At 34.7% G+C, this 25,741-nt stretch overlaps 1 protein-coding gene and 1 long non-coding RNA gene across 4 annotated transcripts in view; both read left to right on the plus strand.

Moving 5' to 3' along the window:
- Nucleotides 1–16,604, plus strand: part of SLF1 (SMC5-SMC6 complex localization factor 1) — an 80,231-nt gene extending 63,627 nt beyond the window's left edge. For all 3 annotated transcript variants that reach the window (XM_045498092.1, XM_045498086.1, XM_045498098.1), the window contains 6 exons: nucleotides 8,139–8,284; nucleotides 9,325–9,488; nucleotides 10,301–10,434; nucleotides 12,347–12,439; nucleotides 12,829–13,011; nucleotides 15,626–16,604. In XM_045498092.1, the coding sequence (XP_045354048.1) occupies nucleotides 8,139–8,284; nucleotides 9,325–9,488; nucleotides 10,301–10,434; nucleotides 12,347–12,439; nucleotides 12,829–13,011; nucleotides 15,626–16,107 (1,202 nt within the window). In that variant the 3' untranslated portion in view covers nucleotides 16,108–16,604. The remainder of the gene's footprint in view (nucleotides 1–8,138; nucleotides 8,285–9,324; nucleotides 9,489–10,300; nucleotides 10,435–12,346; nucleotides 12,440–12,828; nucleotides 13,012–15,625) is intronic.
- Nucleotides 16,605–22,144: 5,540 nt separating this feature from the next.
- LOC123608398 lies at nucleotides 22,145–25,233 on the plus strand. The gene is made up of 2 exons (XR_006717219.1): nucleotides 22,145–24,159; nucleotides 24,881–25,233. It is a non-coding gene; the product is annotated as an uncharacterized LOC123608398 (long non-coding RNA).
- Nucleotides 25,234–25,741: the final 508 nt, after the last annotated feature.

Here is a 25,741-nt window from a genome sequence, read left to right on the forward strand (position 1 = left end):
CTCTGGCTCTGAGAGCCCCGAGGCTCAGTTAGTGTACATATAAGAAAAACTGGATGAGGTTTTACTTTTCTCTCGTTCTGTATCTTGAGAACTTGGCTTTATGACCAGTGAGAATATTTTCTATCCTCTCTGCCAGGTGCAAGGTGCACATACCAGCATGCATCTTGGTGGCCACTCAAATAGACTGGAGTTCCGAGACATGAAGTCATAAGCAGCACTCTCTTTCTCTGAGTGTGCAGTCTATGAGGGGAGTTTGTTATGAGAGGTCCCACTCAGTCCATAAGGGGTTTTAGCCGTCTCAACCTGTGTCATTTTGTCAGTGCTAGAAAAGTCCCATTCCAGTAGCGCCTGACTGGTGTCATAGATGAGCATGTGTGTGACTGGAGATGTCTCACATTCTCCTTGGAAACCTGAGACAGTGTTATCATTACACCATTTTTACTGTAACAACTTTTGTAGACTCTTTGAGTGAACTTCTTGAATCATAGGGGCTGCCTCTTCTGTACCCACTTGAGGAATGTCTCTTGTATCCATGGTAAAAATTGATTCAGAGCATAGAAAGTTGCTTCCGGGTTTTTCCACAAAAAGGCTTATTAGTTTGAGTTGCTATTAAGATTAATACACAATCGTTCTTGTCAATGGCCAGACAGTAGATACTTTATAATACAAAAATATATAATTGGTTATATTTAAAAGGAAAAATTTTAGAGAGATGTCATCTTAAACAGTTGGTGCCTTTGGAATGACCAGATTTAAAAAGAGGACCTAAAGGGGGCACCTGGGTGGCTCAGAAGGTTAAGCATCGGACTCATGGTTTTGGCTCAGGTCATGATCTCACAGTTTCATGAGTTCGAGCCCTGCATCAGGCTCTGAGCTGACAGTGCGGAGCCTGCTTCAGATTCTCTCTCTCCCTCTTTCTCTCTCTGCCCCTCTCCCTCCCCCACTCTCACTGCCTCTGTCTCTCTCAAATAAAATAAAACTGAAAAAAGAGTTTAAAAAAAAGGACCCAAAGGAATATAATCAGTAGCCTTAGGGACTCCTTTACAAGGTTAAATAACAGAAATTAGAACAAAAATTATAGTACACATCCAGTGTAAATTCTCTGTCTTAAATTCCAGTCCCATCTCCTCAGCAAATTCCCTAACTCCCCGAATTCCCCTGCCTTCCCTAGAAAATTCCGTATACACCCAGCTGCCTGTATAAATTTTACTTTCTCTAAAAGATTTGCCTGGAGCTTTTCAGTTTGTACTTCAGACGCGAGTGTATAGGTTTCTAGTTTAAATGCTGAAGGCTGGGAAGTAAATTTAAACAGAAGCACCTGTGACAGGCAGTAGGCCTCACTTTACTATTTCATACAGTTCCTCCTACTTCCCAGGGCTTTGTAATCAGGCCCTGCCAGCTATGGGCCTTCCTATGCAGTGTCCCTAGAGGATATATCCTGGAACCCCCACTGCAAAGAATTCATGACCCATGAACAGGAGCAGATCTTTCACATTATAAAGCCCTCTTACCTCCACTTTCAGAAGACATAACCAAATTTAGAGAGCAGAAACATTAATGGCCATTCACAACACTACTAACAGAGACCTTGATTAGCTGCAAAAGAGTGTTCTCCCCACCCATGGTGTCGCTGTAGTTAACTGACAAGCCAGATGGCTCCCTGAGGAAAAATCTGCCTCCCATAGGAAACTGGTGACCACAAAGTATCTCTTAGATCCTCCAACAGATGATCAGCTGAAAGCCTGAAGGCTGGTGTTTGGGATCTGATAGAAGCAATAGTAGAGGCTTTTTCCCCTAAGGTGAATTGGTCCAAGGTTGAATTGTACAGTCTGAAAGAAGGCCTTTGTGTTTTAAAATGCTTAATAGAAACTTTACAGAGGCATATTGCACTAAACCCTGAAGTTATAGATAAGGGAATCTTTTGGTTTCTATCTTAGTCGGAAATCCTTTCCATGATGCAAGTCTTTATCTTACAGATCTTTGCAAAACCAGAAATGAAGCCCTGGAAACAATTACCATCCCTCAAGTCTCCCTTATAAATCCGTGTAGATACTGTAAAAGATTGGGACATTGAAAATAGAATTGTCCCTCACTTAAAAAGAAGGCAAAATTTAGATAGTAATTACCCCACATCTCTGATAATAGGCAAATGTATCCCAAAAGCTGAATCTTGGAGAAAACTATGGATACTTTGTGCTTTTGTGATGTGAATTTTCTACCCCCAGATCCTATAAGACCTAAGAGCCATTCTTTGAAATGCAAACTTTAGGAAAAAGTTTTTTATCAAGAAGGAGGGAAAAAGGAGCTTGGTGGAAATAAAGCGAATAAAAAATCTTAAGTGTCATCTCCATAAATATTGAAAAGCTTTAGCCATCTGAGCAGGTGATTTAACTTATTTCAACTGTCAAAACAAAATTTGGATCCAACTGCTCTTTTAAAAACCAGTAAGGTTTGCATTATCATACCCATCTCATGGCTAAAATTTTAAAACAGCTATATTGTGTGTGGTAGATGTATTATTCTACCTCTGGATAGTGTTGCTAATACCAGTTTTTAAAAGAATTCTACTTAATTAGCTCAAAAGCAAACAAGTGCTTATATGGATTAAGTAATCTTAAAATTCTGAGAAATACATAAGACCTAACACAAATGCCTTTTAGGTCCACATAATTTGGAAAAGCAGTTAGTATTAAAGCTAGTTTAAGTTCATTGGTTTAGTTACAATAGACATGTCTTTAAAATTATCAACACTGAATATAATGCAGACATACAACTTTCTGTACCTGAGTTTATTAGTGAAATAAGTTCATGTTATCTCTGTTAAAAAATTTGTCAGCAAGAAAAATAGGTTGGGATGGCTGACTTTGTCTATCTCGTGACATTTTCATGGGTAATCCGAACATAATTGTTGGGAGCAAGTGATTTAGGTAGATGTAAGTGAGATGAGAATCGTTAGGTGAATTTTTTCCACAGTAATTATGTTTTATGGTATGTGTACTTAAAAAGCTTTCCAAATCTCTTTGGTAACTTCTTAAATCCTTAGAGTTTTGTTTGTAAAGTCAAGTTACATTATAAAAATTAATTTCTTTTAAAAAAAATGTCTTTTTTAATGTTTATTTTTGAGAAGGAGAAACCGAGCACAAGTGGGGGAGAGGCAGAGAGAGAGAGACAGAGACACAGAATCTGAAGCAGACTATAGGCTCTGTGCGGACAGCTCAGAGCTGACAGCTCACAGCCCCTGATGTGGGGCTCAAACTCACAAACCGTGAGATCATGACCTGAGCCGAAGTCGGATGCCCAACGGACTGAGCCACCCAGGTGCCCCCTTTTTTTTTTTAATTTTTTAAAGTCTATTTATTTTGAGAGAGAGCGTGCAGGCAGGGTAGGGACAAGAGGGGTGGGGGTGGGGAGAGAGAATCTCAAGCAGGCTCCGCAGTGTCAGTGAAGATGTGGGCCTCGAACCCACAAACTGGGATACCATGACCTGAGGCGAAATCAAGAGTTGAATGCCACCCCAACACCCCGGTAGAAATTCATTTCTAAATAAGATGGAAATACTAGATCATTTCTAAATAAGATAAAATACTACAACATTAATTACCATATAAAGTTTTATCCCCTTTTGGATTCACAGAGGAACTAAAGATATTTGGTGTGTTAGTAAACTTGTCTTTTGTCACTTTGGCAAATTTACTGTGAGGAACAGTATATTTCTAGAAATTATTGAATGTGTTCAAAATTTCTTGGTAATGCTACAATTGTCTACTTCTTAGTTTTTACTAGAAATTAACATTTCTAAGGGTTAAGAATTTTATTTAATATATGTAATTAAGACTACTGGAAATAATAGGGGTGATAACTGCATGCAAGGAACAAGTTGAGTTTCTGACTAAGAGAATGTATGAGGTATGGAGATGTGTTTTTGGTAAGAGAGAAACAAGTAATTTTTTCCTAATTATTTCAGAATGGGAAGGAGAGAGAATTTTACCTTCGAGGTCAAGTTGGCTAAAGTTAAATGAATTTATTATAAGGGTTTTACAAAATAACCTTTGAGGTCAATAATGTACTTACATTTAAGTACAACTGAAAGTATTCTTTCATCTGCTAAAAGGACAAAGTTTTCTTGGACCATCCGATTTTCTTTCAATAATGTGAAAGGTTTTTATTCACCTTTTAAATAATCTGCCTAGGAAACAACAATTCTGTGTATTATCAAAATAATTTCCTCTGTTGTCTTAACAAGTTTTTGATTACTTAAGAAAACAGAGTGTTCTCTATTGCCAAGGTGTTTTTGTTTTTGTTTTTGTTTTCTGGCTACTTGAATTTCTATATTTGAGTGCAAAATCTTTGTCACTTTGGTTAAGTTATCTCACAGTGGCTTATGATACTGTTTGACCAAGCGTTCTAAAATCTTTTTTTTTTTTTAATGTTTATTTTTGAGAGACAAAGAGAGACAGAGCACAAACAGGGGAGGGGCAGAGAAAGGGAGACACAGAATCTGAAGCAGGCTCCAGGCTCTGAGCTGTCAGCACAGGGCCCAATGCAGGGCTTGAACTCACAGACCGCAAGATTGTGACCTAAGCCAAAGTCAGATGCCCAACCAAAGGAGTCACCCAGGCTCCCCTAAAATCTTTTGATACTCTGACAAACTTTTCAAAATCGAATTCTAAAGCCATTTGTGACTTCGAAGTAAATTTGCGATTTTGCAAAGGATCCCTGGAGTATTGCAAAAGATATGATCTTTCTCCTTGTCATATGTGCATTTCTGAACAAATGAGGTTTATTTGATAAGTCACATGGGAAACACTGTCAAATAAGAAGTAATACTTAAGCCTTCTTTATGTTGTTTTTCTATAGTTGTATGTAAGTGTTCCAAAAATAATATAAAATTCCCAGAAATGTGATGTGTGCTGGTATAATGTTGTCACTTGTAATTCTAGTCTTCATTTTTTTTTTTTTTTTTACTTTTTAAACATTCATTTATTTTCGAGAGAGAGAGAGAGAGAGAGAGAGAGAGCACGAGCGGGGGAGGGGCAGAGAGAGAGAGAGAGACACAAATCTGAAGCAGGCTTCAGGCTCCAAGCTGTCAGCACAGAGCCTTGATGGGGGGCACGAACCCATGACCATGAGATCATGACCTGAGCCAAAGTCAGACACCCAACTGACTGAGCCACCCAGGCACCCCATTCTAGTCTTTACCTTAAGATGTGTGCCAGAGAGATAACCAAATAACCAGGGCCATTTTTAAGTTTGTTATTTACAAAGAGTTACTGTTCTGCTCTGTTGCATTGTCAATATGTTTCATCCTCAGATTCATGGAAAGGACTCTGACAAATACTGTAGTATATTGTTTCTCATAATTTTAAGATCATACCATTTAATTGGGTAAGGATTTGCAGAACTCTGATGGAGAAACATCATTTCCTAAAACTGCAAACATAAGATCCTGATCAATAAGCATTAATTTTATGGGACTGAATGGACTAATGAGGATGACTATAATTTTTATAACTTTTTGTTTGAAACATTGCTGTTTTTTAATGTTATGTTTTTCCACTTTTAAGGGAACTTTATAACAAACTGGTAAAGTGTACCTTTGTAAGCAAAGACAAAACCTTAACCTTTTCTCCCTACCTGATCTCTCTGGAACTCAGAAACTTCTTAGTATTCTTATTTTCATGGCAGTACAGTTATTTGCATAAGTTCAATAAGAATCGGTTCTCCTTGTAACAAGACACAATTGGATACATTGGTTATGTTGCCAAAGTTTTGGCTGGAATGTCATATTTGAGAATGTGCATAGAATCGCATTATGACCAGACAGCTTTAAGGAACTAAAACGGTGACTGTAGAAAGAAAAATTGTTTCCATAATACACTTCTATGGATATCAGATCCTGTTTCTGTTAATTGCCTTTGAGGTCCTGTTTTATACCTGTAAACTGGACTAGATGCTGAATTCTTCTAGTTCCCTCCAATATTTGGCTATAATTCTCCAAACTGGCATTTCTAAGTTTTTTTCCCCACCTTTCTGACTTGGAATTGTTGAGAACTGAAATATCCCTTTTCCTGAAGCTGTGCAAGCAAAAGCTGGATAGCTTGATATAAACTTTATAGAAATTACCACAGCAGCTCCTGCATGGACGGTCTTCATACCTAATGCTGTGTGGCCACTCAGAAAACTCACCGGAGACATTCACACTGCAAACGAGGAAAATCTGTCAGATTGCCACTGCCTGCACTTGTTCAGTCTGAAGGTGTTTTGAGCCAGACATCTAGAAATCTTGACTGGCTGCCTTCACAACTTAGAGATTTAGATTATAGTCTGTCCCAGCCATTAACTTTTGCTTCCATAGAAATAACCTTAGTAAATTCCGGATTGTACAATGTAAGCCTAACTTTGGGAGCATACCTGTATTACTACCTCCTGAAATGAGACACAACTCTTTTCATTGAACTGACCAGTTCTCAGGGCTAAGAGACTGGTTCAGTGAGATGGAGCAATCTATCAACTCAGCTTCTAGGATGCTAAACTTCTTGGGAAGTTTCAAAGGCTGGACTGAAGGGGAGAAAAATATGCCACCCGAGAATGTGTCACTTTGGCAGGTGGATTATTTTGCACTAAAGATAATCAAGTATCAAAAGACTCGAGGGGCGCCTAGGTGGCTCAGTTTGTTAATTATCTGGCTCTTGATTTCAGCTCAGGTCATGATCTTGCATTCATGGGTTCGAGCCCTGCATAGGACTTGACAGTATGGAACCTGTTTGAGGTTCTCTCTCTTCCCCCCTCTTTCTGCCCCTCCCACACGTGTGCTCTCTCTCAAAATGGATAGAGGGTTTGGTCCTGAAAGAGAAATATCAGCAGAGGTAACTATAAAGAGTATAAGCTAGGTGTGGTGAGCTAGGGCAAGTTTAGCAAAGCCTATTTGTTCAGATTCCTCTCTGTGTCCCATTGTCTCTGTATAGCATGTCAAATATTTGTTTACCAAACATTTGCTTTTCCCATCTTCTGTAAATTGTCTTCCTTCCCTGTGACCCCTACCTCCATTCTCCTTAACTAGGATGGCATGTAAACCTTAATTACCTGTCTTTGAACCTCTCATGTATATGAGGCTCCCATATGAAAGGAATTAAATTTGTTTTCCCTATGTTAATCTTTCTTATGTCAATTTAATTAATAGACCCGCCAAAAAAACCTAGAAGGGTAAAGAAAAAAAGTTTTCTCCCCTACAGGAGTGAATCTGCCATATTGCATAATATCACAACTTTTTTGTCCTGTTTTAATTTTAGCTCTTTTAGCATCTTGTTGATTGGTCTTGTTTATTCTTTATATTCCATTCTGTTACTTATACAGAAAGTATCAATGGAGAATTCATAATATCGAATAGATTATTTTATGTGGCAAATAGTCCTTTATTACTTTCAGTTCTTGTGTATATTTATGCATTTCCATGTTATTGGAAAACTTGAGGTTTTTGGAAGAAAAGATTTGAGGCTCTTGGTGTTTCATTTTGGCTTTGTCATTTAAAATTATAGCCCCCTCCCCTACTTCCTATATAGTAGATGGGTACAGACTTCTAAGGATGTCCTCATACATTCTCTTGTCTTACATTTTCCTTTCCTTTACATTTACTCCTCCTCCGCAGTGATAGGATTCATGGATGTTGTCAGGGGAAAGGGCCTAATTTCTTTCTTCCTGTCATCTCAAATTAAATAATATATGTGTCCATTAAAAAACCAAGTACTGGTTCGCCAAAGGCAACCCTATTGTGTGAAGATATCTTTACATTAGTTGGAAAATATAGTGATAAAATCCTATACCTATCTATTCATATATCATCTCTCTGTTCATATGTGTGTGTACCTAATTTCAAAACTTTTATTTAAAATAATAAAAATTAATGATTGTTTCAAATGTGAGAACATGCACCATAAAAAAAAATAAAATTTCTAATTTCTTGAGAGACAAGTATCATCTTAGGAGTATCGTCTGTTTTTTGTGCTTTAAAATCATATGGATGAATCTTACTGGTGTAGGAGTCATCATTTCAATGAATGACACCCATGCAGAAATACTCTGTAGAAAGAAGTTTTATAGGGTGTAGCAATAACTATTTTTATTTCTCTTGCTTTGTACAGACTTTTCTTCACAGGAATTAGAGATTTTCATTTGTTCCTTTTCCTCCTCCTGGCTTCAAATGTTTGTTGCAGAGGCAGTCTTTAAAAAGTTGTGTTCACAGAGTTCCATCAGCATTTCTTCTGAGCCACTCTCTCTCCAAAAAATGGTAAGCACCAGTCTGTTCTAGTTCTTCTAATTGCCAAAAGATGACTTCATAATTTCAACTTTAAAATGTTTTTGTTATTTCTAATAATTGGGCAGAGCTTATTAACTCTAAATCTTACAAATTTATATAAATCTATATAACCTTTCAATTCTGTGTAAGAGTGGGTATTTTCTACCTTGAAAATGAAGTGATTAGTGAATAGAAATTTTAATTACGTATTTGAGAGTAATTAAGGATTGATAACAGAAAAATAATACAAAAATCTTTGTTTCCTTGCCATAGCACATAAAATAATAATTTCGGAAAGATGTAGATCCAAAAAAATTTTATGTAGTATTTAATGATACTTAAAAAGCAAAATGTGTCATTGATGCCACAAGTTATTCCTCTTTATTTTATATATATATATATATATATATATATATATATACACACACACACACACATACACACACACACACACATACATAAGCTGCGTTTGACTCAAGGTTTTCCAGTTTTATCTTGTCTGTCTTTAAGATCTACTGTCTTCGGTTTCTTCAACAAATGAGAAACATGCTTGTTTATTGATCAAATTGGGCAAATACTGTTTTGCAGCAATCCTTGTCTTCAATGACTTTTGCTCTTCTTATTCTACTTATTCCAGACTTGTTTCATGTTGAAGGAAGGCATTACCAAAGTGGAAATGACAAAATACTGGTTGTACATAAACCATAAATATTTAAAATATGCAAATGAACTATAACAAGTTGAACATTAGGCTAATCAGAAGAACTTTGCTAAATGAGCATCAAAAGTGAATTTGAAAAAATAGTTACTTTCAAGAAGATGTTTTTCTTTTTACGTATGTCATATTAATGACATGGAACTAGCGGCTTTCTTAATATCTTGGCATGTTCAAGTGAGAAAGGGTAGCAACCATAGTGATTAAAACAAGAAAATATAAATAATCTAATGGTGAAATGAATCAGATAATTTCTTTTTAATGCTTTTCCAGGTCTTTGTAGTTGAGAAAGCATTATAATATTATTTTGCAACAGGTATATTCCTATTTGCCAGCTTTGGGGAAGGCTGGTGTGCATGGGGCTGGAAAGATACAGATATCAAAGAAAATAGGACAGCGGCCTTGCCTTGAATCTCAGAGAGCCTTGTTAATGCTGAATGGTGCGAAACAGAAACAAGTGGAAGGGCTGCCAGAATTACCGTAAGTGATGGTCATGTATCAACCTTTTTTTTTTTTTTTTTTTTTTTTTAAGTACGGCCCTTTTTTGGACACATTAAGTCTTAAACTTAATACTTAGCTGTGATGTTGTCTGAATTATACTGAGTAGCACAAAACTCAGTTTGAGATGTATAAATAAATACATATGATCAACATTATTACTTTCTTTAATGCAGGGTATATGTTTTATATTAAGAGCAAGTGCTTCCCAAAAGAAATAAAACTATTTTTCAAATTCTTTTACACCATTTTTGCCTGTGATTTAAATTACTACTTGTATATATAGTATGATAAAGATAGGATTTCAGAATCTATAGTCATGTAGGATACTCTGAATTGTTAACAGTAGCTTTCCCCAAGTGAGATACCTCTTCTAAAAGTTTACTGTATAAAATTCAGAAAACCTTAAAATGTTTTTAGAAAGAATAGGATCAGAATATGAAAATAAGAATGGGGAACAAGGGCCTGCATTTGGATCTTAGCACTTGGCTTTTTTTCTCTCTGCCAAATGTAGTTTACTTGGTCTCTTCCTCTACGTGACAGTCCACATTCATAAATTTTTCAGTGGGCAGTTGGGGGTACCACGTTATTAAAATAAGAATTAATGCATGAAAACTTATTTCTGTACATGTGAAATAAATATTGAAAAAAATAAGCAGTAAAGATGTGAATGAATAAGGGTGGGGGGGTTAAATGAACAGGGGGCTGGATTTTTGAAAGTACTCAGTATGTAATGTACACTGCCATACCTTGGTGAAAAACCAGCTTTCATTTTTTTTTTTCTTTATTTTCAGAGAGCTGAACCTTGCTAAATGTTCCTCATCGTTAAAAAGATTGAAAAAGAAGTCAGAAGGAGAATTATCATGTTCCAAGGAGAATTGCCCCTCTTTAGTTACAAAGATGAATTTTCACAAAACTAATCTAAAAGGTATTCCAAGTATCTAATTTATGCTAGGAACTTCTCATGGTTGTAGTCAGTATTTGCAAGTTTTACACACTGGCCCTGATGAATACTTGAACTTGACTAGGTCCAGAAAATACCTTCTTAGCATATTATTTTTTTGAACTGTCATTTATGCAAAGAAAGTGATTGTTTAATACTCAGTATAATAGAATATTCCTCCCTTTCTTTTTTCCCCCTGCCTCTCCAGATATTAACTCATATTGAGCTCATTCCAAATTTGCCCGCCTTACTTTTCTATTCCACCTCAACCTGTGCAGCTTGGGATTAGACTCTTTTGATTTGAAAGTATAATTCAGTCTTCATCTCTCTCAGTCCTAGACATTTTGTGAACAAAGAATGGGGAGTAGTCTATGTTACATAGCTGTGTTAAGCATATGGACTCTTTTCTCCCAGGCATTGAGCCCAGACTATGAAATGTGTTTGGCTTTTGGTTCTGACTATACTGGAACCTAAGTACCTAAAGGATGGAGTTACAAGAATAGTGCTGTAATAATTCACTTCGGCACCTCTTTCACTTAGTGACCTCTTAACTAAAATACAAGACTCTTCCGAGAGTCTGTACCTGGCCAAAGAAAATTGCGCAGTCTCTTGATACAGAGCTGTATTGTGCTTTTAATACACAAATTTTCATTAGGACACCAATGTGAACAGTAACAGTGAAGCTCTTTTAATCCTTCAACATGAATAAAAGTTCATAATTGCATTTCATGTATTTAAAATAGCTGCCCATTTAGCTCAAAATGTGAAAAATGTATTAAAGGAGAACTCCAATATTAACTGCACAAACAGTGTCCTTTTTCTTTGTTTATTGTGTCAGAAAGTAAAATGAATATGAATGACTTTAAGCTGAACAGCAGAGGGAACTGGGAGGGAGGAAGAGAATTGAGAAATAATAGAGAAAAAAAACTTCAAAAGCTTTTCAGTGCGTGTAAAAGAGATGTTTTGGTAGAAGTTACAGAGATAATCTATAAAATTGAATATTAAAATATGCTATTTAGTATCTTATATCAAGAAAGAGTTTGATTATTTCATTTGTTTTCTAGGCAGTTGCTTATTATAAGTTTTTTTAATTCCAGTTACATCAAATTATCACTACGTCTTATTAGTCTTGGTTACAACAGAGATGGATATGGACACTTTTAGCCAGCAGGCATTAATTGCATCCCTCCTAGAAAAAACTTTATCATTTCATTTGTCACTCTGTTTCAGCTTTAAATGGTACTAGGATTTTTTTTTTTCTTGTGTGTGTGTGTGTGTGTGTGTGTGTGTGTGTGTGTGTGTGTGTTTATATTAAGATTCCCCCATTTCTCCTTCTCTGTGCTGCTGTAGCCAAGCCAGACAGCCTATTGAGAAGCAGCAAACCATCTGTTAATGGATTTGAAGTTCTGAATTATACTTGAGTGTGTAGAGGCACTCGTGCTTAGCCAGAAACATTCATTTGAATTAAGCTATAAATGCTGTATAAAAAAGAGCCATACATTTAACGTAGGTTCATGAATAAATTTAAGAGAGGGCAATTGCACTCTAAACTTTTATTGCTGCAAAACCCAGTATTTTTGGTGTTCTCTGATCATTTGGAGCTTTTATAGCGGGATTGAAGCTTTAAACCTTGAACTAGGGGGAGACAATGCCTGTATTAAACCTTTTGCAGTAGAATTTCATTGCTGAATTGCTGATAGAACAGAAGCTCTATGGATTGGTGGGTATCCCTCCCCCTTCTTTTTCTTAATGCGAGAAATGTTTAAACCAGTCAAAAGGAAAACTCAATAAATAATTTTCTGGCATGTGGCCAGATCTCCTAGTTCATGCCCTTTGATTATTTTCTTTAGTTTATATCTTGTCTTCTCTGGAATAATCTATTAATTTTTTATGGCAGGAGAAACAGCCCTCCATAGAGCTTGCATAAATAACCAAGTGGAGAAATTGATTCTTCTTCTCTCTTTGCCAGGAATAGACATCAATGTTAAAGGTAAGTTTTCCATTTTTGTGGTCTGATCCAGTGTCTTAATATTTGTGGTATTAAATGGTTTTATGTCAACATTAAGAAAAATCATTTAAGTTTCTTTACCTAACATATCTTTAAAATATTACCAGTTACAAAACCAAGAAATTAGTGATTAATAGTGCAGAAACATTTTTTGTCCATATTTTGATAAGATCTCAAAATCCATATTTTAAAACTGTTTTATTTTCTTACAGTTAGAAATATGACTATGTGTTAGACATTTTTATCAAAGCATGCTATTTCTATATGAAGCATCTAGAAAGTCACACTGATAAAGGAAGCAGAATATCAGTACTTCACTACCAAAAGTCCTACTTTTGCTGTTCTAAAACTTGCCTTGATTTCTAATTTAGACAATGCTGGCTGGACGCCTTTGCATGAAGCCTGTAACTATGGCAACACAGTGTGTGTCCAGGAAATTTTGCAACGTTGTCCAGAGGTAGATCTGCTCACTCAAGTGGACGGGGTGACTCCTTTGCATGATGCACTGTCAAACGGACATGTAGAAATTGGCAAGCTGCTACTACAGCATGGGGGTGAGTGCATTTATGCTAAACGGGTTTTGATAAATTATCCAGTTTTTTGATGAATCCCTTAAAGGTAGACAGCATTTTATGTTTAAGATTTGTAAGGAAAGATGCCTTTATTTCATATTAGTGAAAAAGATAAAAAAATCTCCTAGAACATAAGCACCTTTTATTTAATAGGGGTGCATTTTCATAATCCATAAATATTTATTTATTTTTATTATAACGCCTATTAGGTTTGTATATGAGGGTGTATTTTCAATTGAATGTGTTGATTTTAAATATTAATCCTTTTACTTAAATTGTGTAATGTCTTTGTGAACCAGCCATTTCTGAAAGCTTATTAATAAAAGAATGTAAATGTTCCATTGTGATTACTTGGATTTTTCATTCTTGTTTCATTTCTTGTATGTAGCTGCTAACGCGATTAATCTTTTTTTTAATCTTTTTTTTAATGAGTCATTTCTTTACAGACTATAAAAAAAGATAACCTAGAATATCTTTTCTTCATTCATATTTTGCAGTCACTTAAGTTACAGTAGGAAGCTTTTTTTCAAATGATGTAACTGTTGTGCAGGGGTTTTGTGATGGAGATAACTTGAGCTTAATACTCATCTGCTTTTTCTAATTTTTGATTTCTGCATTTCAGATAGCACCTCCAACCCCCTCTTAAGTGAAGTTCTTCTTATATCTGAATAGTATACACTGTAGGTTAAATTTCACAGATAACTGATTTGTGTTTTACAAGAGAAACAAAGGAAAAGTGATGACTAGCTTGTAATGCAGAAATAAAAATTTGTGTTAAATTTCCTGTGACTTTTATTTGTGCTAACTTTAAAATTATTTTCTCTTATAATTAAAGCTGTTTCATTTTGCATGAAAGTAAAAAGCATGTTTTCTTTAGGTGTCTTTCACCCCCTTCCCTCCCCCCCCCCCAATATATACCCATAAGTGAATGGTTGTATAGCTTGGTAGCTTAAGCAATTTGGTTATTTATAGTCTTCTCCTGCCCCCTAAAGGCCTTAGTGTGTCTGTTTTAGTGACACCATTTCATAATCAATATGTGTTTCAGTTCTTTCACTTTTTTTTACTATTACATGTTTACTAAACTATAATGTTCTGTCTCCTAAGTGCTTTATTTTTCTACTCAATCACGTATGTGACATTCGAAGCCAGTATTTGGCCTTGCTTCAAATGATCTAAGCGATGGTAGAGCCATTATTGTATTAAGTCCAGCTCTTTGGAAGAGAATGGGATTATATTGACCAAAGTGAATTTTTCCATGGCTCTTGGTGAAGAATAGTAAATGTATGAGTTTATTGTCATAAGAGAGGAAATCTACTTGTAGGTGAATTTACCACAGCCCTTTGACAGTCACACTTGCACTTACCTTTCCCGTAGTCATATTCTGACTTTGGATCTGTCAGATGATTTAACACCATCATTATAGTAACTACATTAACTCTTCATTATGAGTTACCCAGTGTTGAGAGAAGTAATTTCAGGAGTTTACTTACATCTCTAAAGCCTTTGTTTACTTTTGGCATCTTGGGTCTATAACTTTCTTGTATTTTTTTTTTTAAGAGGGAATCATTTGGTGCAGTTTTTTAAAATAAAACATAATGACGAAACCTACCTAATTTTGATATAGAATTCTCTTTTTTCCATGAAATCAATCACATATTCTCATTGGCTGATCTTTTATATTAAATACATTTTATATCTAGACCACTATATGTGTTTCATCAGATTCATCATTAGGAATTTTGGCAGCTTTAATCTATTCTCTGACAACATACTCTTCTGTTGTATGTAGGATCTTCTGATCATGTCTTCTAGTACTAAAACCTTTCTATCCCTTATAAAATTTTTATGGTAGAACGCATAAATAATTATAGGACTTGACAGAGGGAGGGTACAGAGTACTCAGTGCTATGTAACCAAATACGGAATCATTTTTCTTTTGCCCTTCCCATATTATCCTTTACTACCCAGGGGATAAACTCTTGAGTGCTTGCTAAGTAGATATAGATAGGTTTAGCTAGGACCGAAAGATGAAATCTGATTTTGACCCAGAGAAGTTAACATTTAGTTTTTTGTGAATCAGTTTTTGTACTAAAAATTGAACATAAGCAGGAATAAGTGAAAAGTGTGATCTGTGGCTATGCAATGTTTTGTAGTCTTTAATGCAGTCACCTATTAGCCATGGAAGGGGACAATACTTTTTTTTCTTGGTAAAATTACGATACCTTTAAGACTCTTACACAAAATTGAAGATGAATATATTTTGTTAATATCTTATGGGAACACTGAAATTTTTAGGTGAAGATGACAATTGATGAAGTTTTACATGCTTCTTTTAAATTTGTAGTTGAATCTATTGTTTATTGAACTAAGGCTTCTGTTTTTAGGCAAACCTAATTAGGCATTGCCGGAAAGTCTGAGTTTTTTTAATGTACCTTTATTAGGCATTCAGTTCATATAGCCAGTTAATTTTGTCAACATGAATTAGGACAAATTTGGATTATAAACAGAGACCTGGATGCTTTGAAAAAATAGAGAAAACAACTGTTAAGCTGCCAAGATAAAAATGTTTTAACATTGTATGTTTTCTTTTTCCCAGGCCCGGTGCTTTTACAGCAGAGGAACTCTAAGGGAGAATTGCCCTTGGATTATGTGCTATCATCTCAAATCAAGGAGGAACTATTTGCCATTACAAAAATAGAAGATACAGTGGAGAACTTTCATGCACAAACAGAGAAACATTTTTACCACCAGCAACTTGAATTTGGTTCATTTTTACTTAGTAGGATGTTGCTAAATTTTTGTTCAATTTTTGATTTATCTTCGGAGTTCCTTTTAGCTTTCAAAGGGTTAACTCATCTAAATGAGCTGCTTGTGGCTTGTAAGAATTATAAGGAAGCCACCAGTGCTCACACCGACTGGTTATTGGATCTTTATGCTAGAAATATAAAAACATTGCAGACGCTCCCAAATATTCTTAAGGAACTGCCTGAGAATGTAAAAGTGTGCCCCGGGGTGCACACTGAGGCCTTACTGGTGACACTGGAAATGATGTGTCGTTCAGTCACAGAGTTTTCGTGATGATGCCAAAAACAATGAGTCCACTTTCCAAACGTGGTTAGCTTGCTTTGTCATTTCTCATGGACATCATAGCTTATTAACAAATAATAATTTTATTTATTTATTGACAGAATTTGCAGCTTTGCTGAATTTCAAAAGCACTTAGTGAGCTGCTGCAAAACTCTAAATGTAAGCCCCTGACTTTTTCCATGTTGTAGAATTTGACTCAGAAGTAAAAAGAGTTTCATTTGGTGTACGCTGTTTTCATTAATCTGTATTATTTCTTGTTCTGAAAATATTTATTTATATTGTACATGTAAAACATTTTAATTTAAATATTTTTTCAAATCAAAATGTAACATCCTCTGTTCGAGGGATTTGAGACTTAGAATCATGACAAGGATATTCATGCATATGTGTACCTATAAGCATGTAGCTACCTGTTTTCTTCTCTGTAGGCTGTTGAGCTAAAATTACTCAGTTTAGTTTTGTTGTAAAATAAACATTTCTAAAATTTACAATAATAATACTCTCTTGGTTTTTAAATGCAGTGAATGTGCCAAGTTTGACAGTTTAATCCCTTGATCTACCTTATTTTAGCAGTTCATGTACAGTTTATTTCTACTCCATGTAATCACTATTCTGTAAGTGAAAACATATTGCTACGTACTAAGTTTTACCAAATATCAAGATTATAAGTGGTAACTAAGTAATAGATTTGAGATTATCTAAAATCTTAATGTGTAGTATGAATTTATGTTTCAATTTGCAGTTTTTTTTCTAACAGCAATTTATGGTAAGACTGAAAGAAAGGGTGTGGATAATAACCACTTTTGAAATTGGAGTTGCTTTACTTGTGGGAATAAGTTACACTGTGGTATAGCTGAAAAAGAAACATTAAAACTTCCATTTAGCTTTTTTTTTTGTAACTAAAGTGATGATCTCACAGCAATTAATCTACTAAAGAAGCAAACTTTAGTTTTATCTCGGAAATCTTTTAATAAGATACAAATTCTGAGTGTTTTATTACTGAGTTTATAATCTAAACTGAAAACTGCTACATTTCAGCTGCTATATCAGCTCTGAATAAAAATCAAGGGTTTTTTTTTCTATATTTTTAAATCAGTAATTTTTTACACATACTGTAAGAAATATTAGTTGTTTCTAGTTAGCCTTCAGATGTGAAATAAAAGCCTCATTAATATTTACTTAATCTGCCAGAGTATCAGAGAAAACATGACGCAGCAGAGACTGAGGAACATTAAAATACTCAGAAAGATCTAGTAAAATGTTTCCCAACATGATGAATAAGGACATTTTTATTCCAGAGAATAGCCACTTTACTTCAGTTGTGAAGGCATTGTGGAATAATTGCTTGGTCAACTAATATAAACTTAAATACATAGTTTTGAGATCTAACAGGCATAGTTACAAATCCCTATTTAATATCTTAATAGCTAAATTATAAGGCAAGTTCCTTTCTGAGCTTTTGTTTTCTTACCTATCAAATGGAAATAACACCAGGTATTATCTCTGTCATGATAGAATTGTTAGCCTATCACCTTATATGGCTCTTAATAAATGTTGCTTCTTTTCTAACTCTTACCTTCTCTTTTTAGCTACAATGAATCACTTAAGATAGTAATTGCTTAAATAGGTGATAATTCTAAGTTAATAAAATAATCAGTGCTATGAGTTAGGGTTTTGCACAGCTAAGAAAAAGTAGTTTTCTAAATTAAATTATCTTAAGAAATATCATTTAGTTGCAATGAGAAGTAATTTTTCATAACCATCTATCTGCCCACTTTTGCAAGTCATGATAATGTGAAATATTAAACACTAAAATGCTATTGAGGTCTCTGCCTTTAATCAGGTATCATTGTAGTTTTGCACTGACTCAGAAGTACAACTTGGCAAACAGATTACTATGTTCTTTGTCCTAGTTAACAATATCAATATATGTATATGAATTTGAACAAATGTATGTGAATTTAAGCCTTCAATGAGAAACTTCATTTCTAATATTCCTTATGTTTTATTTTAGAAAACAATAATTGCTTCAGATTGATCTTAGAGGTAGATGAAATAGAAATATTAATAAATAAAATTCATAGTCTTTTTGAGTCCTGGCTTTTAGTTGTAACTGTTTCAGAGTTCCAGCAGCTGAAGGCAAGGCTGTTATGCTATTCTTTTTCATACATTGCTAGATTTAATATCGTAGTTCACTAGATTTGTTTTTAAAAAATCCTATCAAGGCCCTCATTACAAGTGTAAATAAATCCTGGAATAAGATTTCTGAGCTGTTAAGATGCGCCCTTCCCCATATGTAATCCCTACAAATATTTGGAATATAAAAGGTTTTAGAATGTTTACTGGTAGCTTCTTAGGAAGGGTCTCTTTGAAGTTAAAATTTTCTAGCTTGTTATTAATTTCCCTATGCAGAATAAAGTGGTCTACGTTTATACATTTTCTGTCATTTCTTTAACTCCAAGATGACCAGAAAAGCATTTATCCTTATATAAATCAAATGTGAAATTAATCAGTGTTTTTGTCTCTTGAACACCTACTATATTCCAGGTGGTGTGCTTAACAGGGCTGACTGCAATAAAAGGAAAAAAGCTTACAGTCTAGGAAGGTAAACTAGATTGAAATATTGTTACTTTTATTGTCTTCTATATAGGCTGTTGAAAAGCTTTTCAGTTTGTGTGTTTCTAAAATGTGTAGTATATTAGATCTGAAAGTTTAATCCTTTGATCATTAGGATTTTAGCAATTCTGTTTTAGAGTGAGTATAATGTGGGGGGTGTGCTTTTGCAATCTTAGGGAATTAATACGCATTCCAGGTAAACACAAATGCATTAATGCTAGGATACTTTATATAAACACCAGGAAATGTTTGCCATTGCTGTCTATGCTATTACAGAAAGTTAAATGAATACCTTCTCATGAAAACCCTATTGCTGGAATGTGCATTCCATATGCCTTTACACACCTTTCCAGTTAAGTTATGAACTTGATGAGAGCCTGTCACTGTTGCTCCTGAAGCAGTAAGAAAGGGTCATCTTTGAGTGACATGAGGCTCTCTTTCCCTCAGGCATTTATCACGCAGCTTCCACGCCAATCTCACCTCCTGCTGACGTGGAGCTTGCAAAATTCTGAATGATAATTGTTTTTATAACAAATGTGGATTGAGTTAGAAAGGTTGGGGGATGGCATTATTGGAATTAGGCTGTGCCTGGTGTTGTCAAAGTGTAGACATCAGTTCCATGGAAACATTGAATACTTAACTCTTTCTTGTAAATCAAATCATGTTATCAAAAAATTAACCTTTTGGGTTGAAATGAATTGTGGTGGGAGGATATTCTCTGGCAATTATTTGCTCTGATTCAGAATTAGAAATTATTAGACTAAATTAATTGGAAAAGGTTGTGGGATTGTTTCTGCTTGGTTCCAAAGCATGTATTTTCCAACTATTGCAAATTTTACTAAAAGAAGACCTTTTTCAGATGAAACAAAAGATTTTTACCATCATGGATCACTAGATTTTTTAAAAAGTTTCTCGTTTTCAGTAAGTGCTAGTCTTTGAATCATGCTTTCCAGTTCATGAAAGCCTCAAGCAACAAACGCCCATAAACATCTTTGTTTCTTGAGACCCATGAATTTATGTGAATTGTTAAGAAGGAGGGGAAGACATACTAAATTAATTGAGAATAGAGGCTTCTTAATGTTTCCCAATCACAAATCCAAATGATTAGCTTTTTATCACAGAGGAGTCTGCTGTTTGGGAGTACTTTTGTGTTATAAGCAAAATTATAATCTGATATATAGATATTTTCCAATATTTTGTATGTTTGAATTAATTACTATAGGCCTTTTTTTTTTAAGTGTAAGTGTATAGTTTTTGTTATAAATTCACTTACACTCTGTGTTTAAAAAAAAAACTAAAACATAACTCTTAGGACTAGATATACGTGATTTTTTTTATAATGTTGTCTTTGTACTGTTGAATATTTTTTTTCTTGTTTAAAACAGAAATAGAGTGAACATATCTGGGTTTTTAAACTGCTTTCCTGAAATAAGATCCAGTAGTATTAAATTGGCAAGGTAACCAGTAATCAGTTATTATAAAACCAATACTCCTAATAAAATAAGTATATGATATAATTTGTAGATCTATGTAGTGTGTGTGTGTATATATATATATATATATATATATATGTGTGTGTGTGTGTGTGTGTGTGTATATATATATGCATATATATATATATGTGTGTGTGTGTGTGTGTGTGTGTGTGTGTGTGTGTGTGTGTAGCTTATAACATGTAACATTGCTCTTAGTATAGACCAAAAAATAAAAGTTGCTTATTCAGGCATTTACAATTAGCTGTCTCCAATTACAACTGACACAAACATTTCCTCCAATTTTTTATCATGGTTTCCAAATCTTGTTAGGCTATGAAACCCAGATTTGGTAAATACAATCTCCTTTCTTTCAAAAGCATCTGAATTGGAGCAAATGAACATTTATGCATAATGGGTGTTAAACATTAATAGAGAATGGCTAACTGCTTTGGAACATAGGATTTAGTTCTACTGAAGAATGTGGTTTTTTTTGTTTGTTTTTTTTTGTTTTTTTTTTTAATGTAGTTAGGAATTCCAGCAGGTAAATTGCACTAAACAGAAAATCTGGAATCCAGCTTTGAATTTACACCTATTATACTATCATTTATCTTAATAGTAGATGAACTGAAATTTCCAATGATTCTCCATTTTTTTCTGTCCTCAAAATGAAATAGTCCGGTTGAAAAAATCATTAATCTTCAAGTGGTGACAGATAAAAAGGACTTAGTTTGTTGTCAGTACTTCTCAACTTAAAGGTTAGGTCAGCAATGGCTTATGTCATGACACTGATAAATTTTTCTAATGACCAGAATAGTTTGATTTATAATAGTTTTTTGTTTTTGTTTTAAGGAATATGTATCTTTGCTATCTGACTCCATCCTAAAGATGCATTTCTCTATTTTGCGTTCTTTCTTTTTTTACAACATAGAGGTGAAATGACAGAGCAATAAGTAATACTCAGTAAAATTAAGCATTTTAAGAGCTTTTCATGAATTTTTAAAAGCATGATTGTAAAGATGAAAACTGGGCAAAGGGCTAAGGGGAAAATGGTCAGGAGTCTTTGTGGTTTAAAGGACTCAAGAGGGTAAAGATTTCTGTTGACTGAGAAGTTAATGAAAGTATAAAATCAGACAAAAAGCATATAGGCAGATTTCCTAATCTCAGGAATAAACTAACCTATCTTTGAAATTTTTGAATAATGTTCATTAACCAAAGGGTCAAGATATTTGTTTTGTTTGAGGGTCTTTTACTCCATTAAAAATAAAGGAGAATCAAAATCCCTGGTTTACTGGTATTATCAGAAATAGGCTATCTTGACTAGCAATATTCAGGCCTTTCTTCAAGGTTAGGCCAATCTAGTTTCTTTCCCCATGACTTCAGTTCCTTTACTCTTCCTTGCACAATACTTGTAAGTTCATAGTCATGTTATTGGAGGAAATGGGCTTAAGGAGAGTTGAAAGCCATTTACAAAAAAAAATGGTTAGACTGGTTTTCTCTCAATGCCATTTTTCTTGACTAATTTTAGTTCTTTTTTAAAAATAGGATGTAATTAAAAATTAAATGTAATTAAAAATTAAGTAAAATTACGTAGGGGAATATATTATAAGCAAATATGTTGCTAATAGTGGTTGTATTTGTGATAGAATTTCGAATATTTTCTTCACTTCTCCAAGTTTCTTTGTAACATGATTCATATTTATAATGCCAGTAACTCATTTATTTTTTAAAGTAATGCTCCTAACGTAAGAATCAAGTCTTGAAATTTTTCTAAAACTCTTAATCAAAATAGCATCTACTGGATTTTTAAAATATAAAGTATATCTGTGATGCCTGGGGGCTCAATTGGTTGAGCATCCCACTCTTGATTTTGGCTCAGGTCACGATCTCACAGTTCACGAGATCAAGCCCCACATGGGGCTCTGTGCTGTCAGCATGGAGCCTGCTTGGGATTTTCTCTCTCCTTCTCCCTACCCCTTTCCTGCTTGTACACACACCTAAAAATAAATAAACATTAAAAAAATAAAATATAAAGTACGTTTCTAAAACACGCCATTTTTCTTCAGTGAAGGATATAATTAAATACAGTACCATCTAATGTAGATCTCAAAAAAATATATGTGGAGTGTGTGCCTCACCCCACCTTTGATTGTGAATCATTTTACTCATCATTTTACTCATCATTTTACTGATAAATGCTGCTTCAGTCTTCTATTCTAAGCCTCTTCCAAGTAGTGTTTAAGGTGGGGTCATTAGGAAGATTCTTAAATCATTAAAGATTAAACTTCTTCATGTAGAAACCTTGTGGAGTCATGATAACATAGCTTCACTATGAGCCTTTTCTGATTTTAGAAGTATTCATGGAACCTGAAGAATTACTTTTCTGATTGTTTTTTGTTGTTGTTGTTGTTATTGTTTTTTTCAGATTCAACACCAAAAAAAAGCAGGGAGAAACTAAGACTCAATCAAGGCTGTAGCTTAAATGCATTTGAAGGGAGTTTACTACTGTGTTACTGGGCATTTTTTTTCTTGTATCATCAACAGACTTGGAAAAAACTCACTTTTTAGTATAGATTTTATTCTATACAACATTAATGCAGATACAAGCAGCCAGTGTCTACTGAGAGAATTCTTACTCTCTTCTCCAGAGCATATTATTTTGCACCTCTTCTGTGAAGGCTAGGAGAATGATTGCTTGTAAGGTACTATTTTAATAGTACAATTCAAAATAGAATATTTTAACAATTACTTTATATGAATTCTGTGGATACCTGTAATGTAACCATAATGCAGTGGTGAGTATTCCAGTAATTGTTTTTGGAGGGAGATTTCTCACCTGCTTGTCCGGTTTGTCACAGTCACGGGAAGTCATGCGTTATCAAGTACTTCTGTGTTCTCCGTATCAGCTTCTAGTGCCACGAGAGGGGTGTGTACCTGCTGCCCCACCCCACAAGAGTTAGTGTGCCTGACTCTTGGCTATCATGTGCCAGATGTTTTGTGCTAACCCCCCAAAAAGGTTTTCTCTGTTAAATCTGAAAATGCATTTTTTTTTATCCTACAGGGAAATTTTTAAAGTAGTGTTCAGTAACTTCAAATGAATAAAATTGACCGTCACATTGATCTATTTTAAAACTACTTTTTCAAACATATGAAGTATTTGACTTTTCCCAGTGGGTTCCCATGTACTTCAAAGACCCTGCTGTAGTTTGCTGGTTCTGTTAATAGAATCTTCCATGTAAGAGTTCCACATCAAAGGCAAGGAGTAAGTATACCATTGTGTAAGATTGGGTCAGAACTTGGGTCAGTTACCTGTCGTGTTACACAACAGAGTCAACAAAAGCACAAACATTATCCCTCTCTGTATAATAGAAAATAGACACATAAGTCTTTATCAAATTTTTCTGAGAGTTTATAAGTTCTTGACACCAATAAGTTGTTTTCTGTGATTTCAGTATTACAGGTTACACAGATTTTGTCTTGTGACAAAATTTTGCTATACAAAGGAGGAATGTTTTGTGCAAATGATGTAGAGTTTAGTTGTAAGGTTTCCAGTTCTCTGAATGGCTTTATTAAAAGATCTCTGAACTTGGGACACACATGGGTATTTCCTCCCTCTCAGCCCTCTTCTGTAGTCCAGCTGCCTCAGTAATTACTCTTGACTGTTGTCTCAGGTGGGTCTCCTGTAATCAAGAGACACTTAAGCATGGTTGGGGCCAGGTGTCCACCTTTCTCTATGCTGTGAGCCTTCCCCTAAACTTGTTACCATTTGAATTTTAGCAAAATAAAATGTCTCAAGTTGACTCATGCCTTTGTGAAGCTTGTCTTTGATAATAAGTGGAACTGAGTCTATATTATCATCTTGGCACAACAGCAGCAACCAGCCAGCTCTTGGAATCTCTCGTGCTTTCCTCCTAAGAAAATAAGAGGTGGTTTGCAGGCTCCTTCAGTGACTCAGGTTGGTCACTCCTTTTTTCTCTTGAAGGAACACTGAAGAATCTCCAGCAGGGAAGAATTATGTTGCATTTTTACTTTTGCTACAAACTGAGAGAACTTTGGCACAGCTACTTACCTATTTCTGTTCTCCTTAATACAAATAAAACATTCATCTTAATATACTAATGCTGTTAATTGACTAGAGCAGAAGAGCAGTGCCATTAGATACTTTTTTAAAAACGGTGTTTCACAATTGTTCAGTAACATTTGGAGACACAACCATCATAATAGATAAAAAACCGTCTACAGAAATACTGCTTGTGCATTTGAAGGACCACTTCTATGCTATTAATTTAAAATGCAAAGAAAGAAGATCTTGATAAATTGAAATCATTTGAGACCACTTACATATTTGATTATTGCACTTTTTTGATTCCAAGCACAAATCCCCTTGGAAATGTGGGTATATAATCATTAACTTCCAGCAAACCACTCACAGTGGTGTTAGTTTCTGCAGCAAGTGACCACTTTGGACATTTAATGTTTGGTTGTTTTTTGTTTTTTGTTTTTGTTTTTGCATAGTATTCTTATATAACAAGAGATTTTGTTTGGTGTTTAATCTCAAAGATTCAGCTGAAATAACTTTTACAATGTGACTGCCACTGTACAAATGTAGAAACTGAGTCATAAGAGATAACACTTTCTCTCCCAAAAAAAGAATGGTTTATGTTTTTTTCTTTCAGTGAGTTACATCACTCATCCTGGGAAAGAGAATTATAATTGAAAGGAATGACACTATTGTAAGTATTCATTACATTTTTTATGTAGTTTTAATTCATACTTGACTGAGCAATTAGAAAAGTATGGTTCCAGATACTCTAATCAAACAAATGAATTGGCATCTGTACACATACACATACTCACATGACATTTAAAGCCCCAGAATTTAAATAAGCATCACTTTAATAATATCTGAAGCTCTTGCAAGAAATATAATGGTGGCTGTCTTTACTCTCTTACATAAAACTTCTGCATAAGACTAGTTAATACAAAATTAGACCACTTACAGCATTACAGACATTTGGATATTCAAATGGAAAAATAAGTTCCCATGGTCCCTGGGTAAGAGAGTTTACTACTAAATTTTTTTCATTTTTAAATATAGAATAAAATTCTATAAAAGATACTTTCCAGAAACCTGTCAATTAAATTTTGTTCTTACCTACTTTAGCTCCAGACTTGATTTTAATATACTGTCATTGGTTGGATCATTGCTTGTGACAGGCAAATCATATAATTAGGTACTTAATAAATGTATCACAAAGCAGAGTTGCTTAAAAAAAATCTTTTATTTTTTTAATTTTTTGATGTTTATTTTTGAGAGAGAGAGACAGAGCACAAGCCATGGGAGGGGCGAATCTGAAGCAGGCTTCAGGCTCTGAGCCGTCAGTACAGAGCCCAACGTGGGGCTCGAACTCATGAGCTGCAAGATCATGACCTGAGCTCCAGTCAGGCACTTAACTGACTGAGTCACCCAGGTGCCCCCCCCCCCTCGCCAAAAAAAAATCTTTTGGGGCACCTGGCTGGCTCAATTGGTGGAGCAT

This window comes from Leopardus geoffroyi, chromosome A1 (genome assembly GCF_018350155.1).
Source record: "Leopardus geoffroyi isolate Oge1 chromosome A1, O.geoffroyi_Oge1_pat1.0, whole genome shotgun sequence".
In the NCBI taxonomy this organism is placed as follows: domain Eukaryota; kingdom Metazoa; phylum Chordata; class Mammalia; order Carnivora; family Felidae; genus Leopardus; species Leopardus geoffroyi.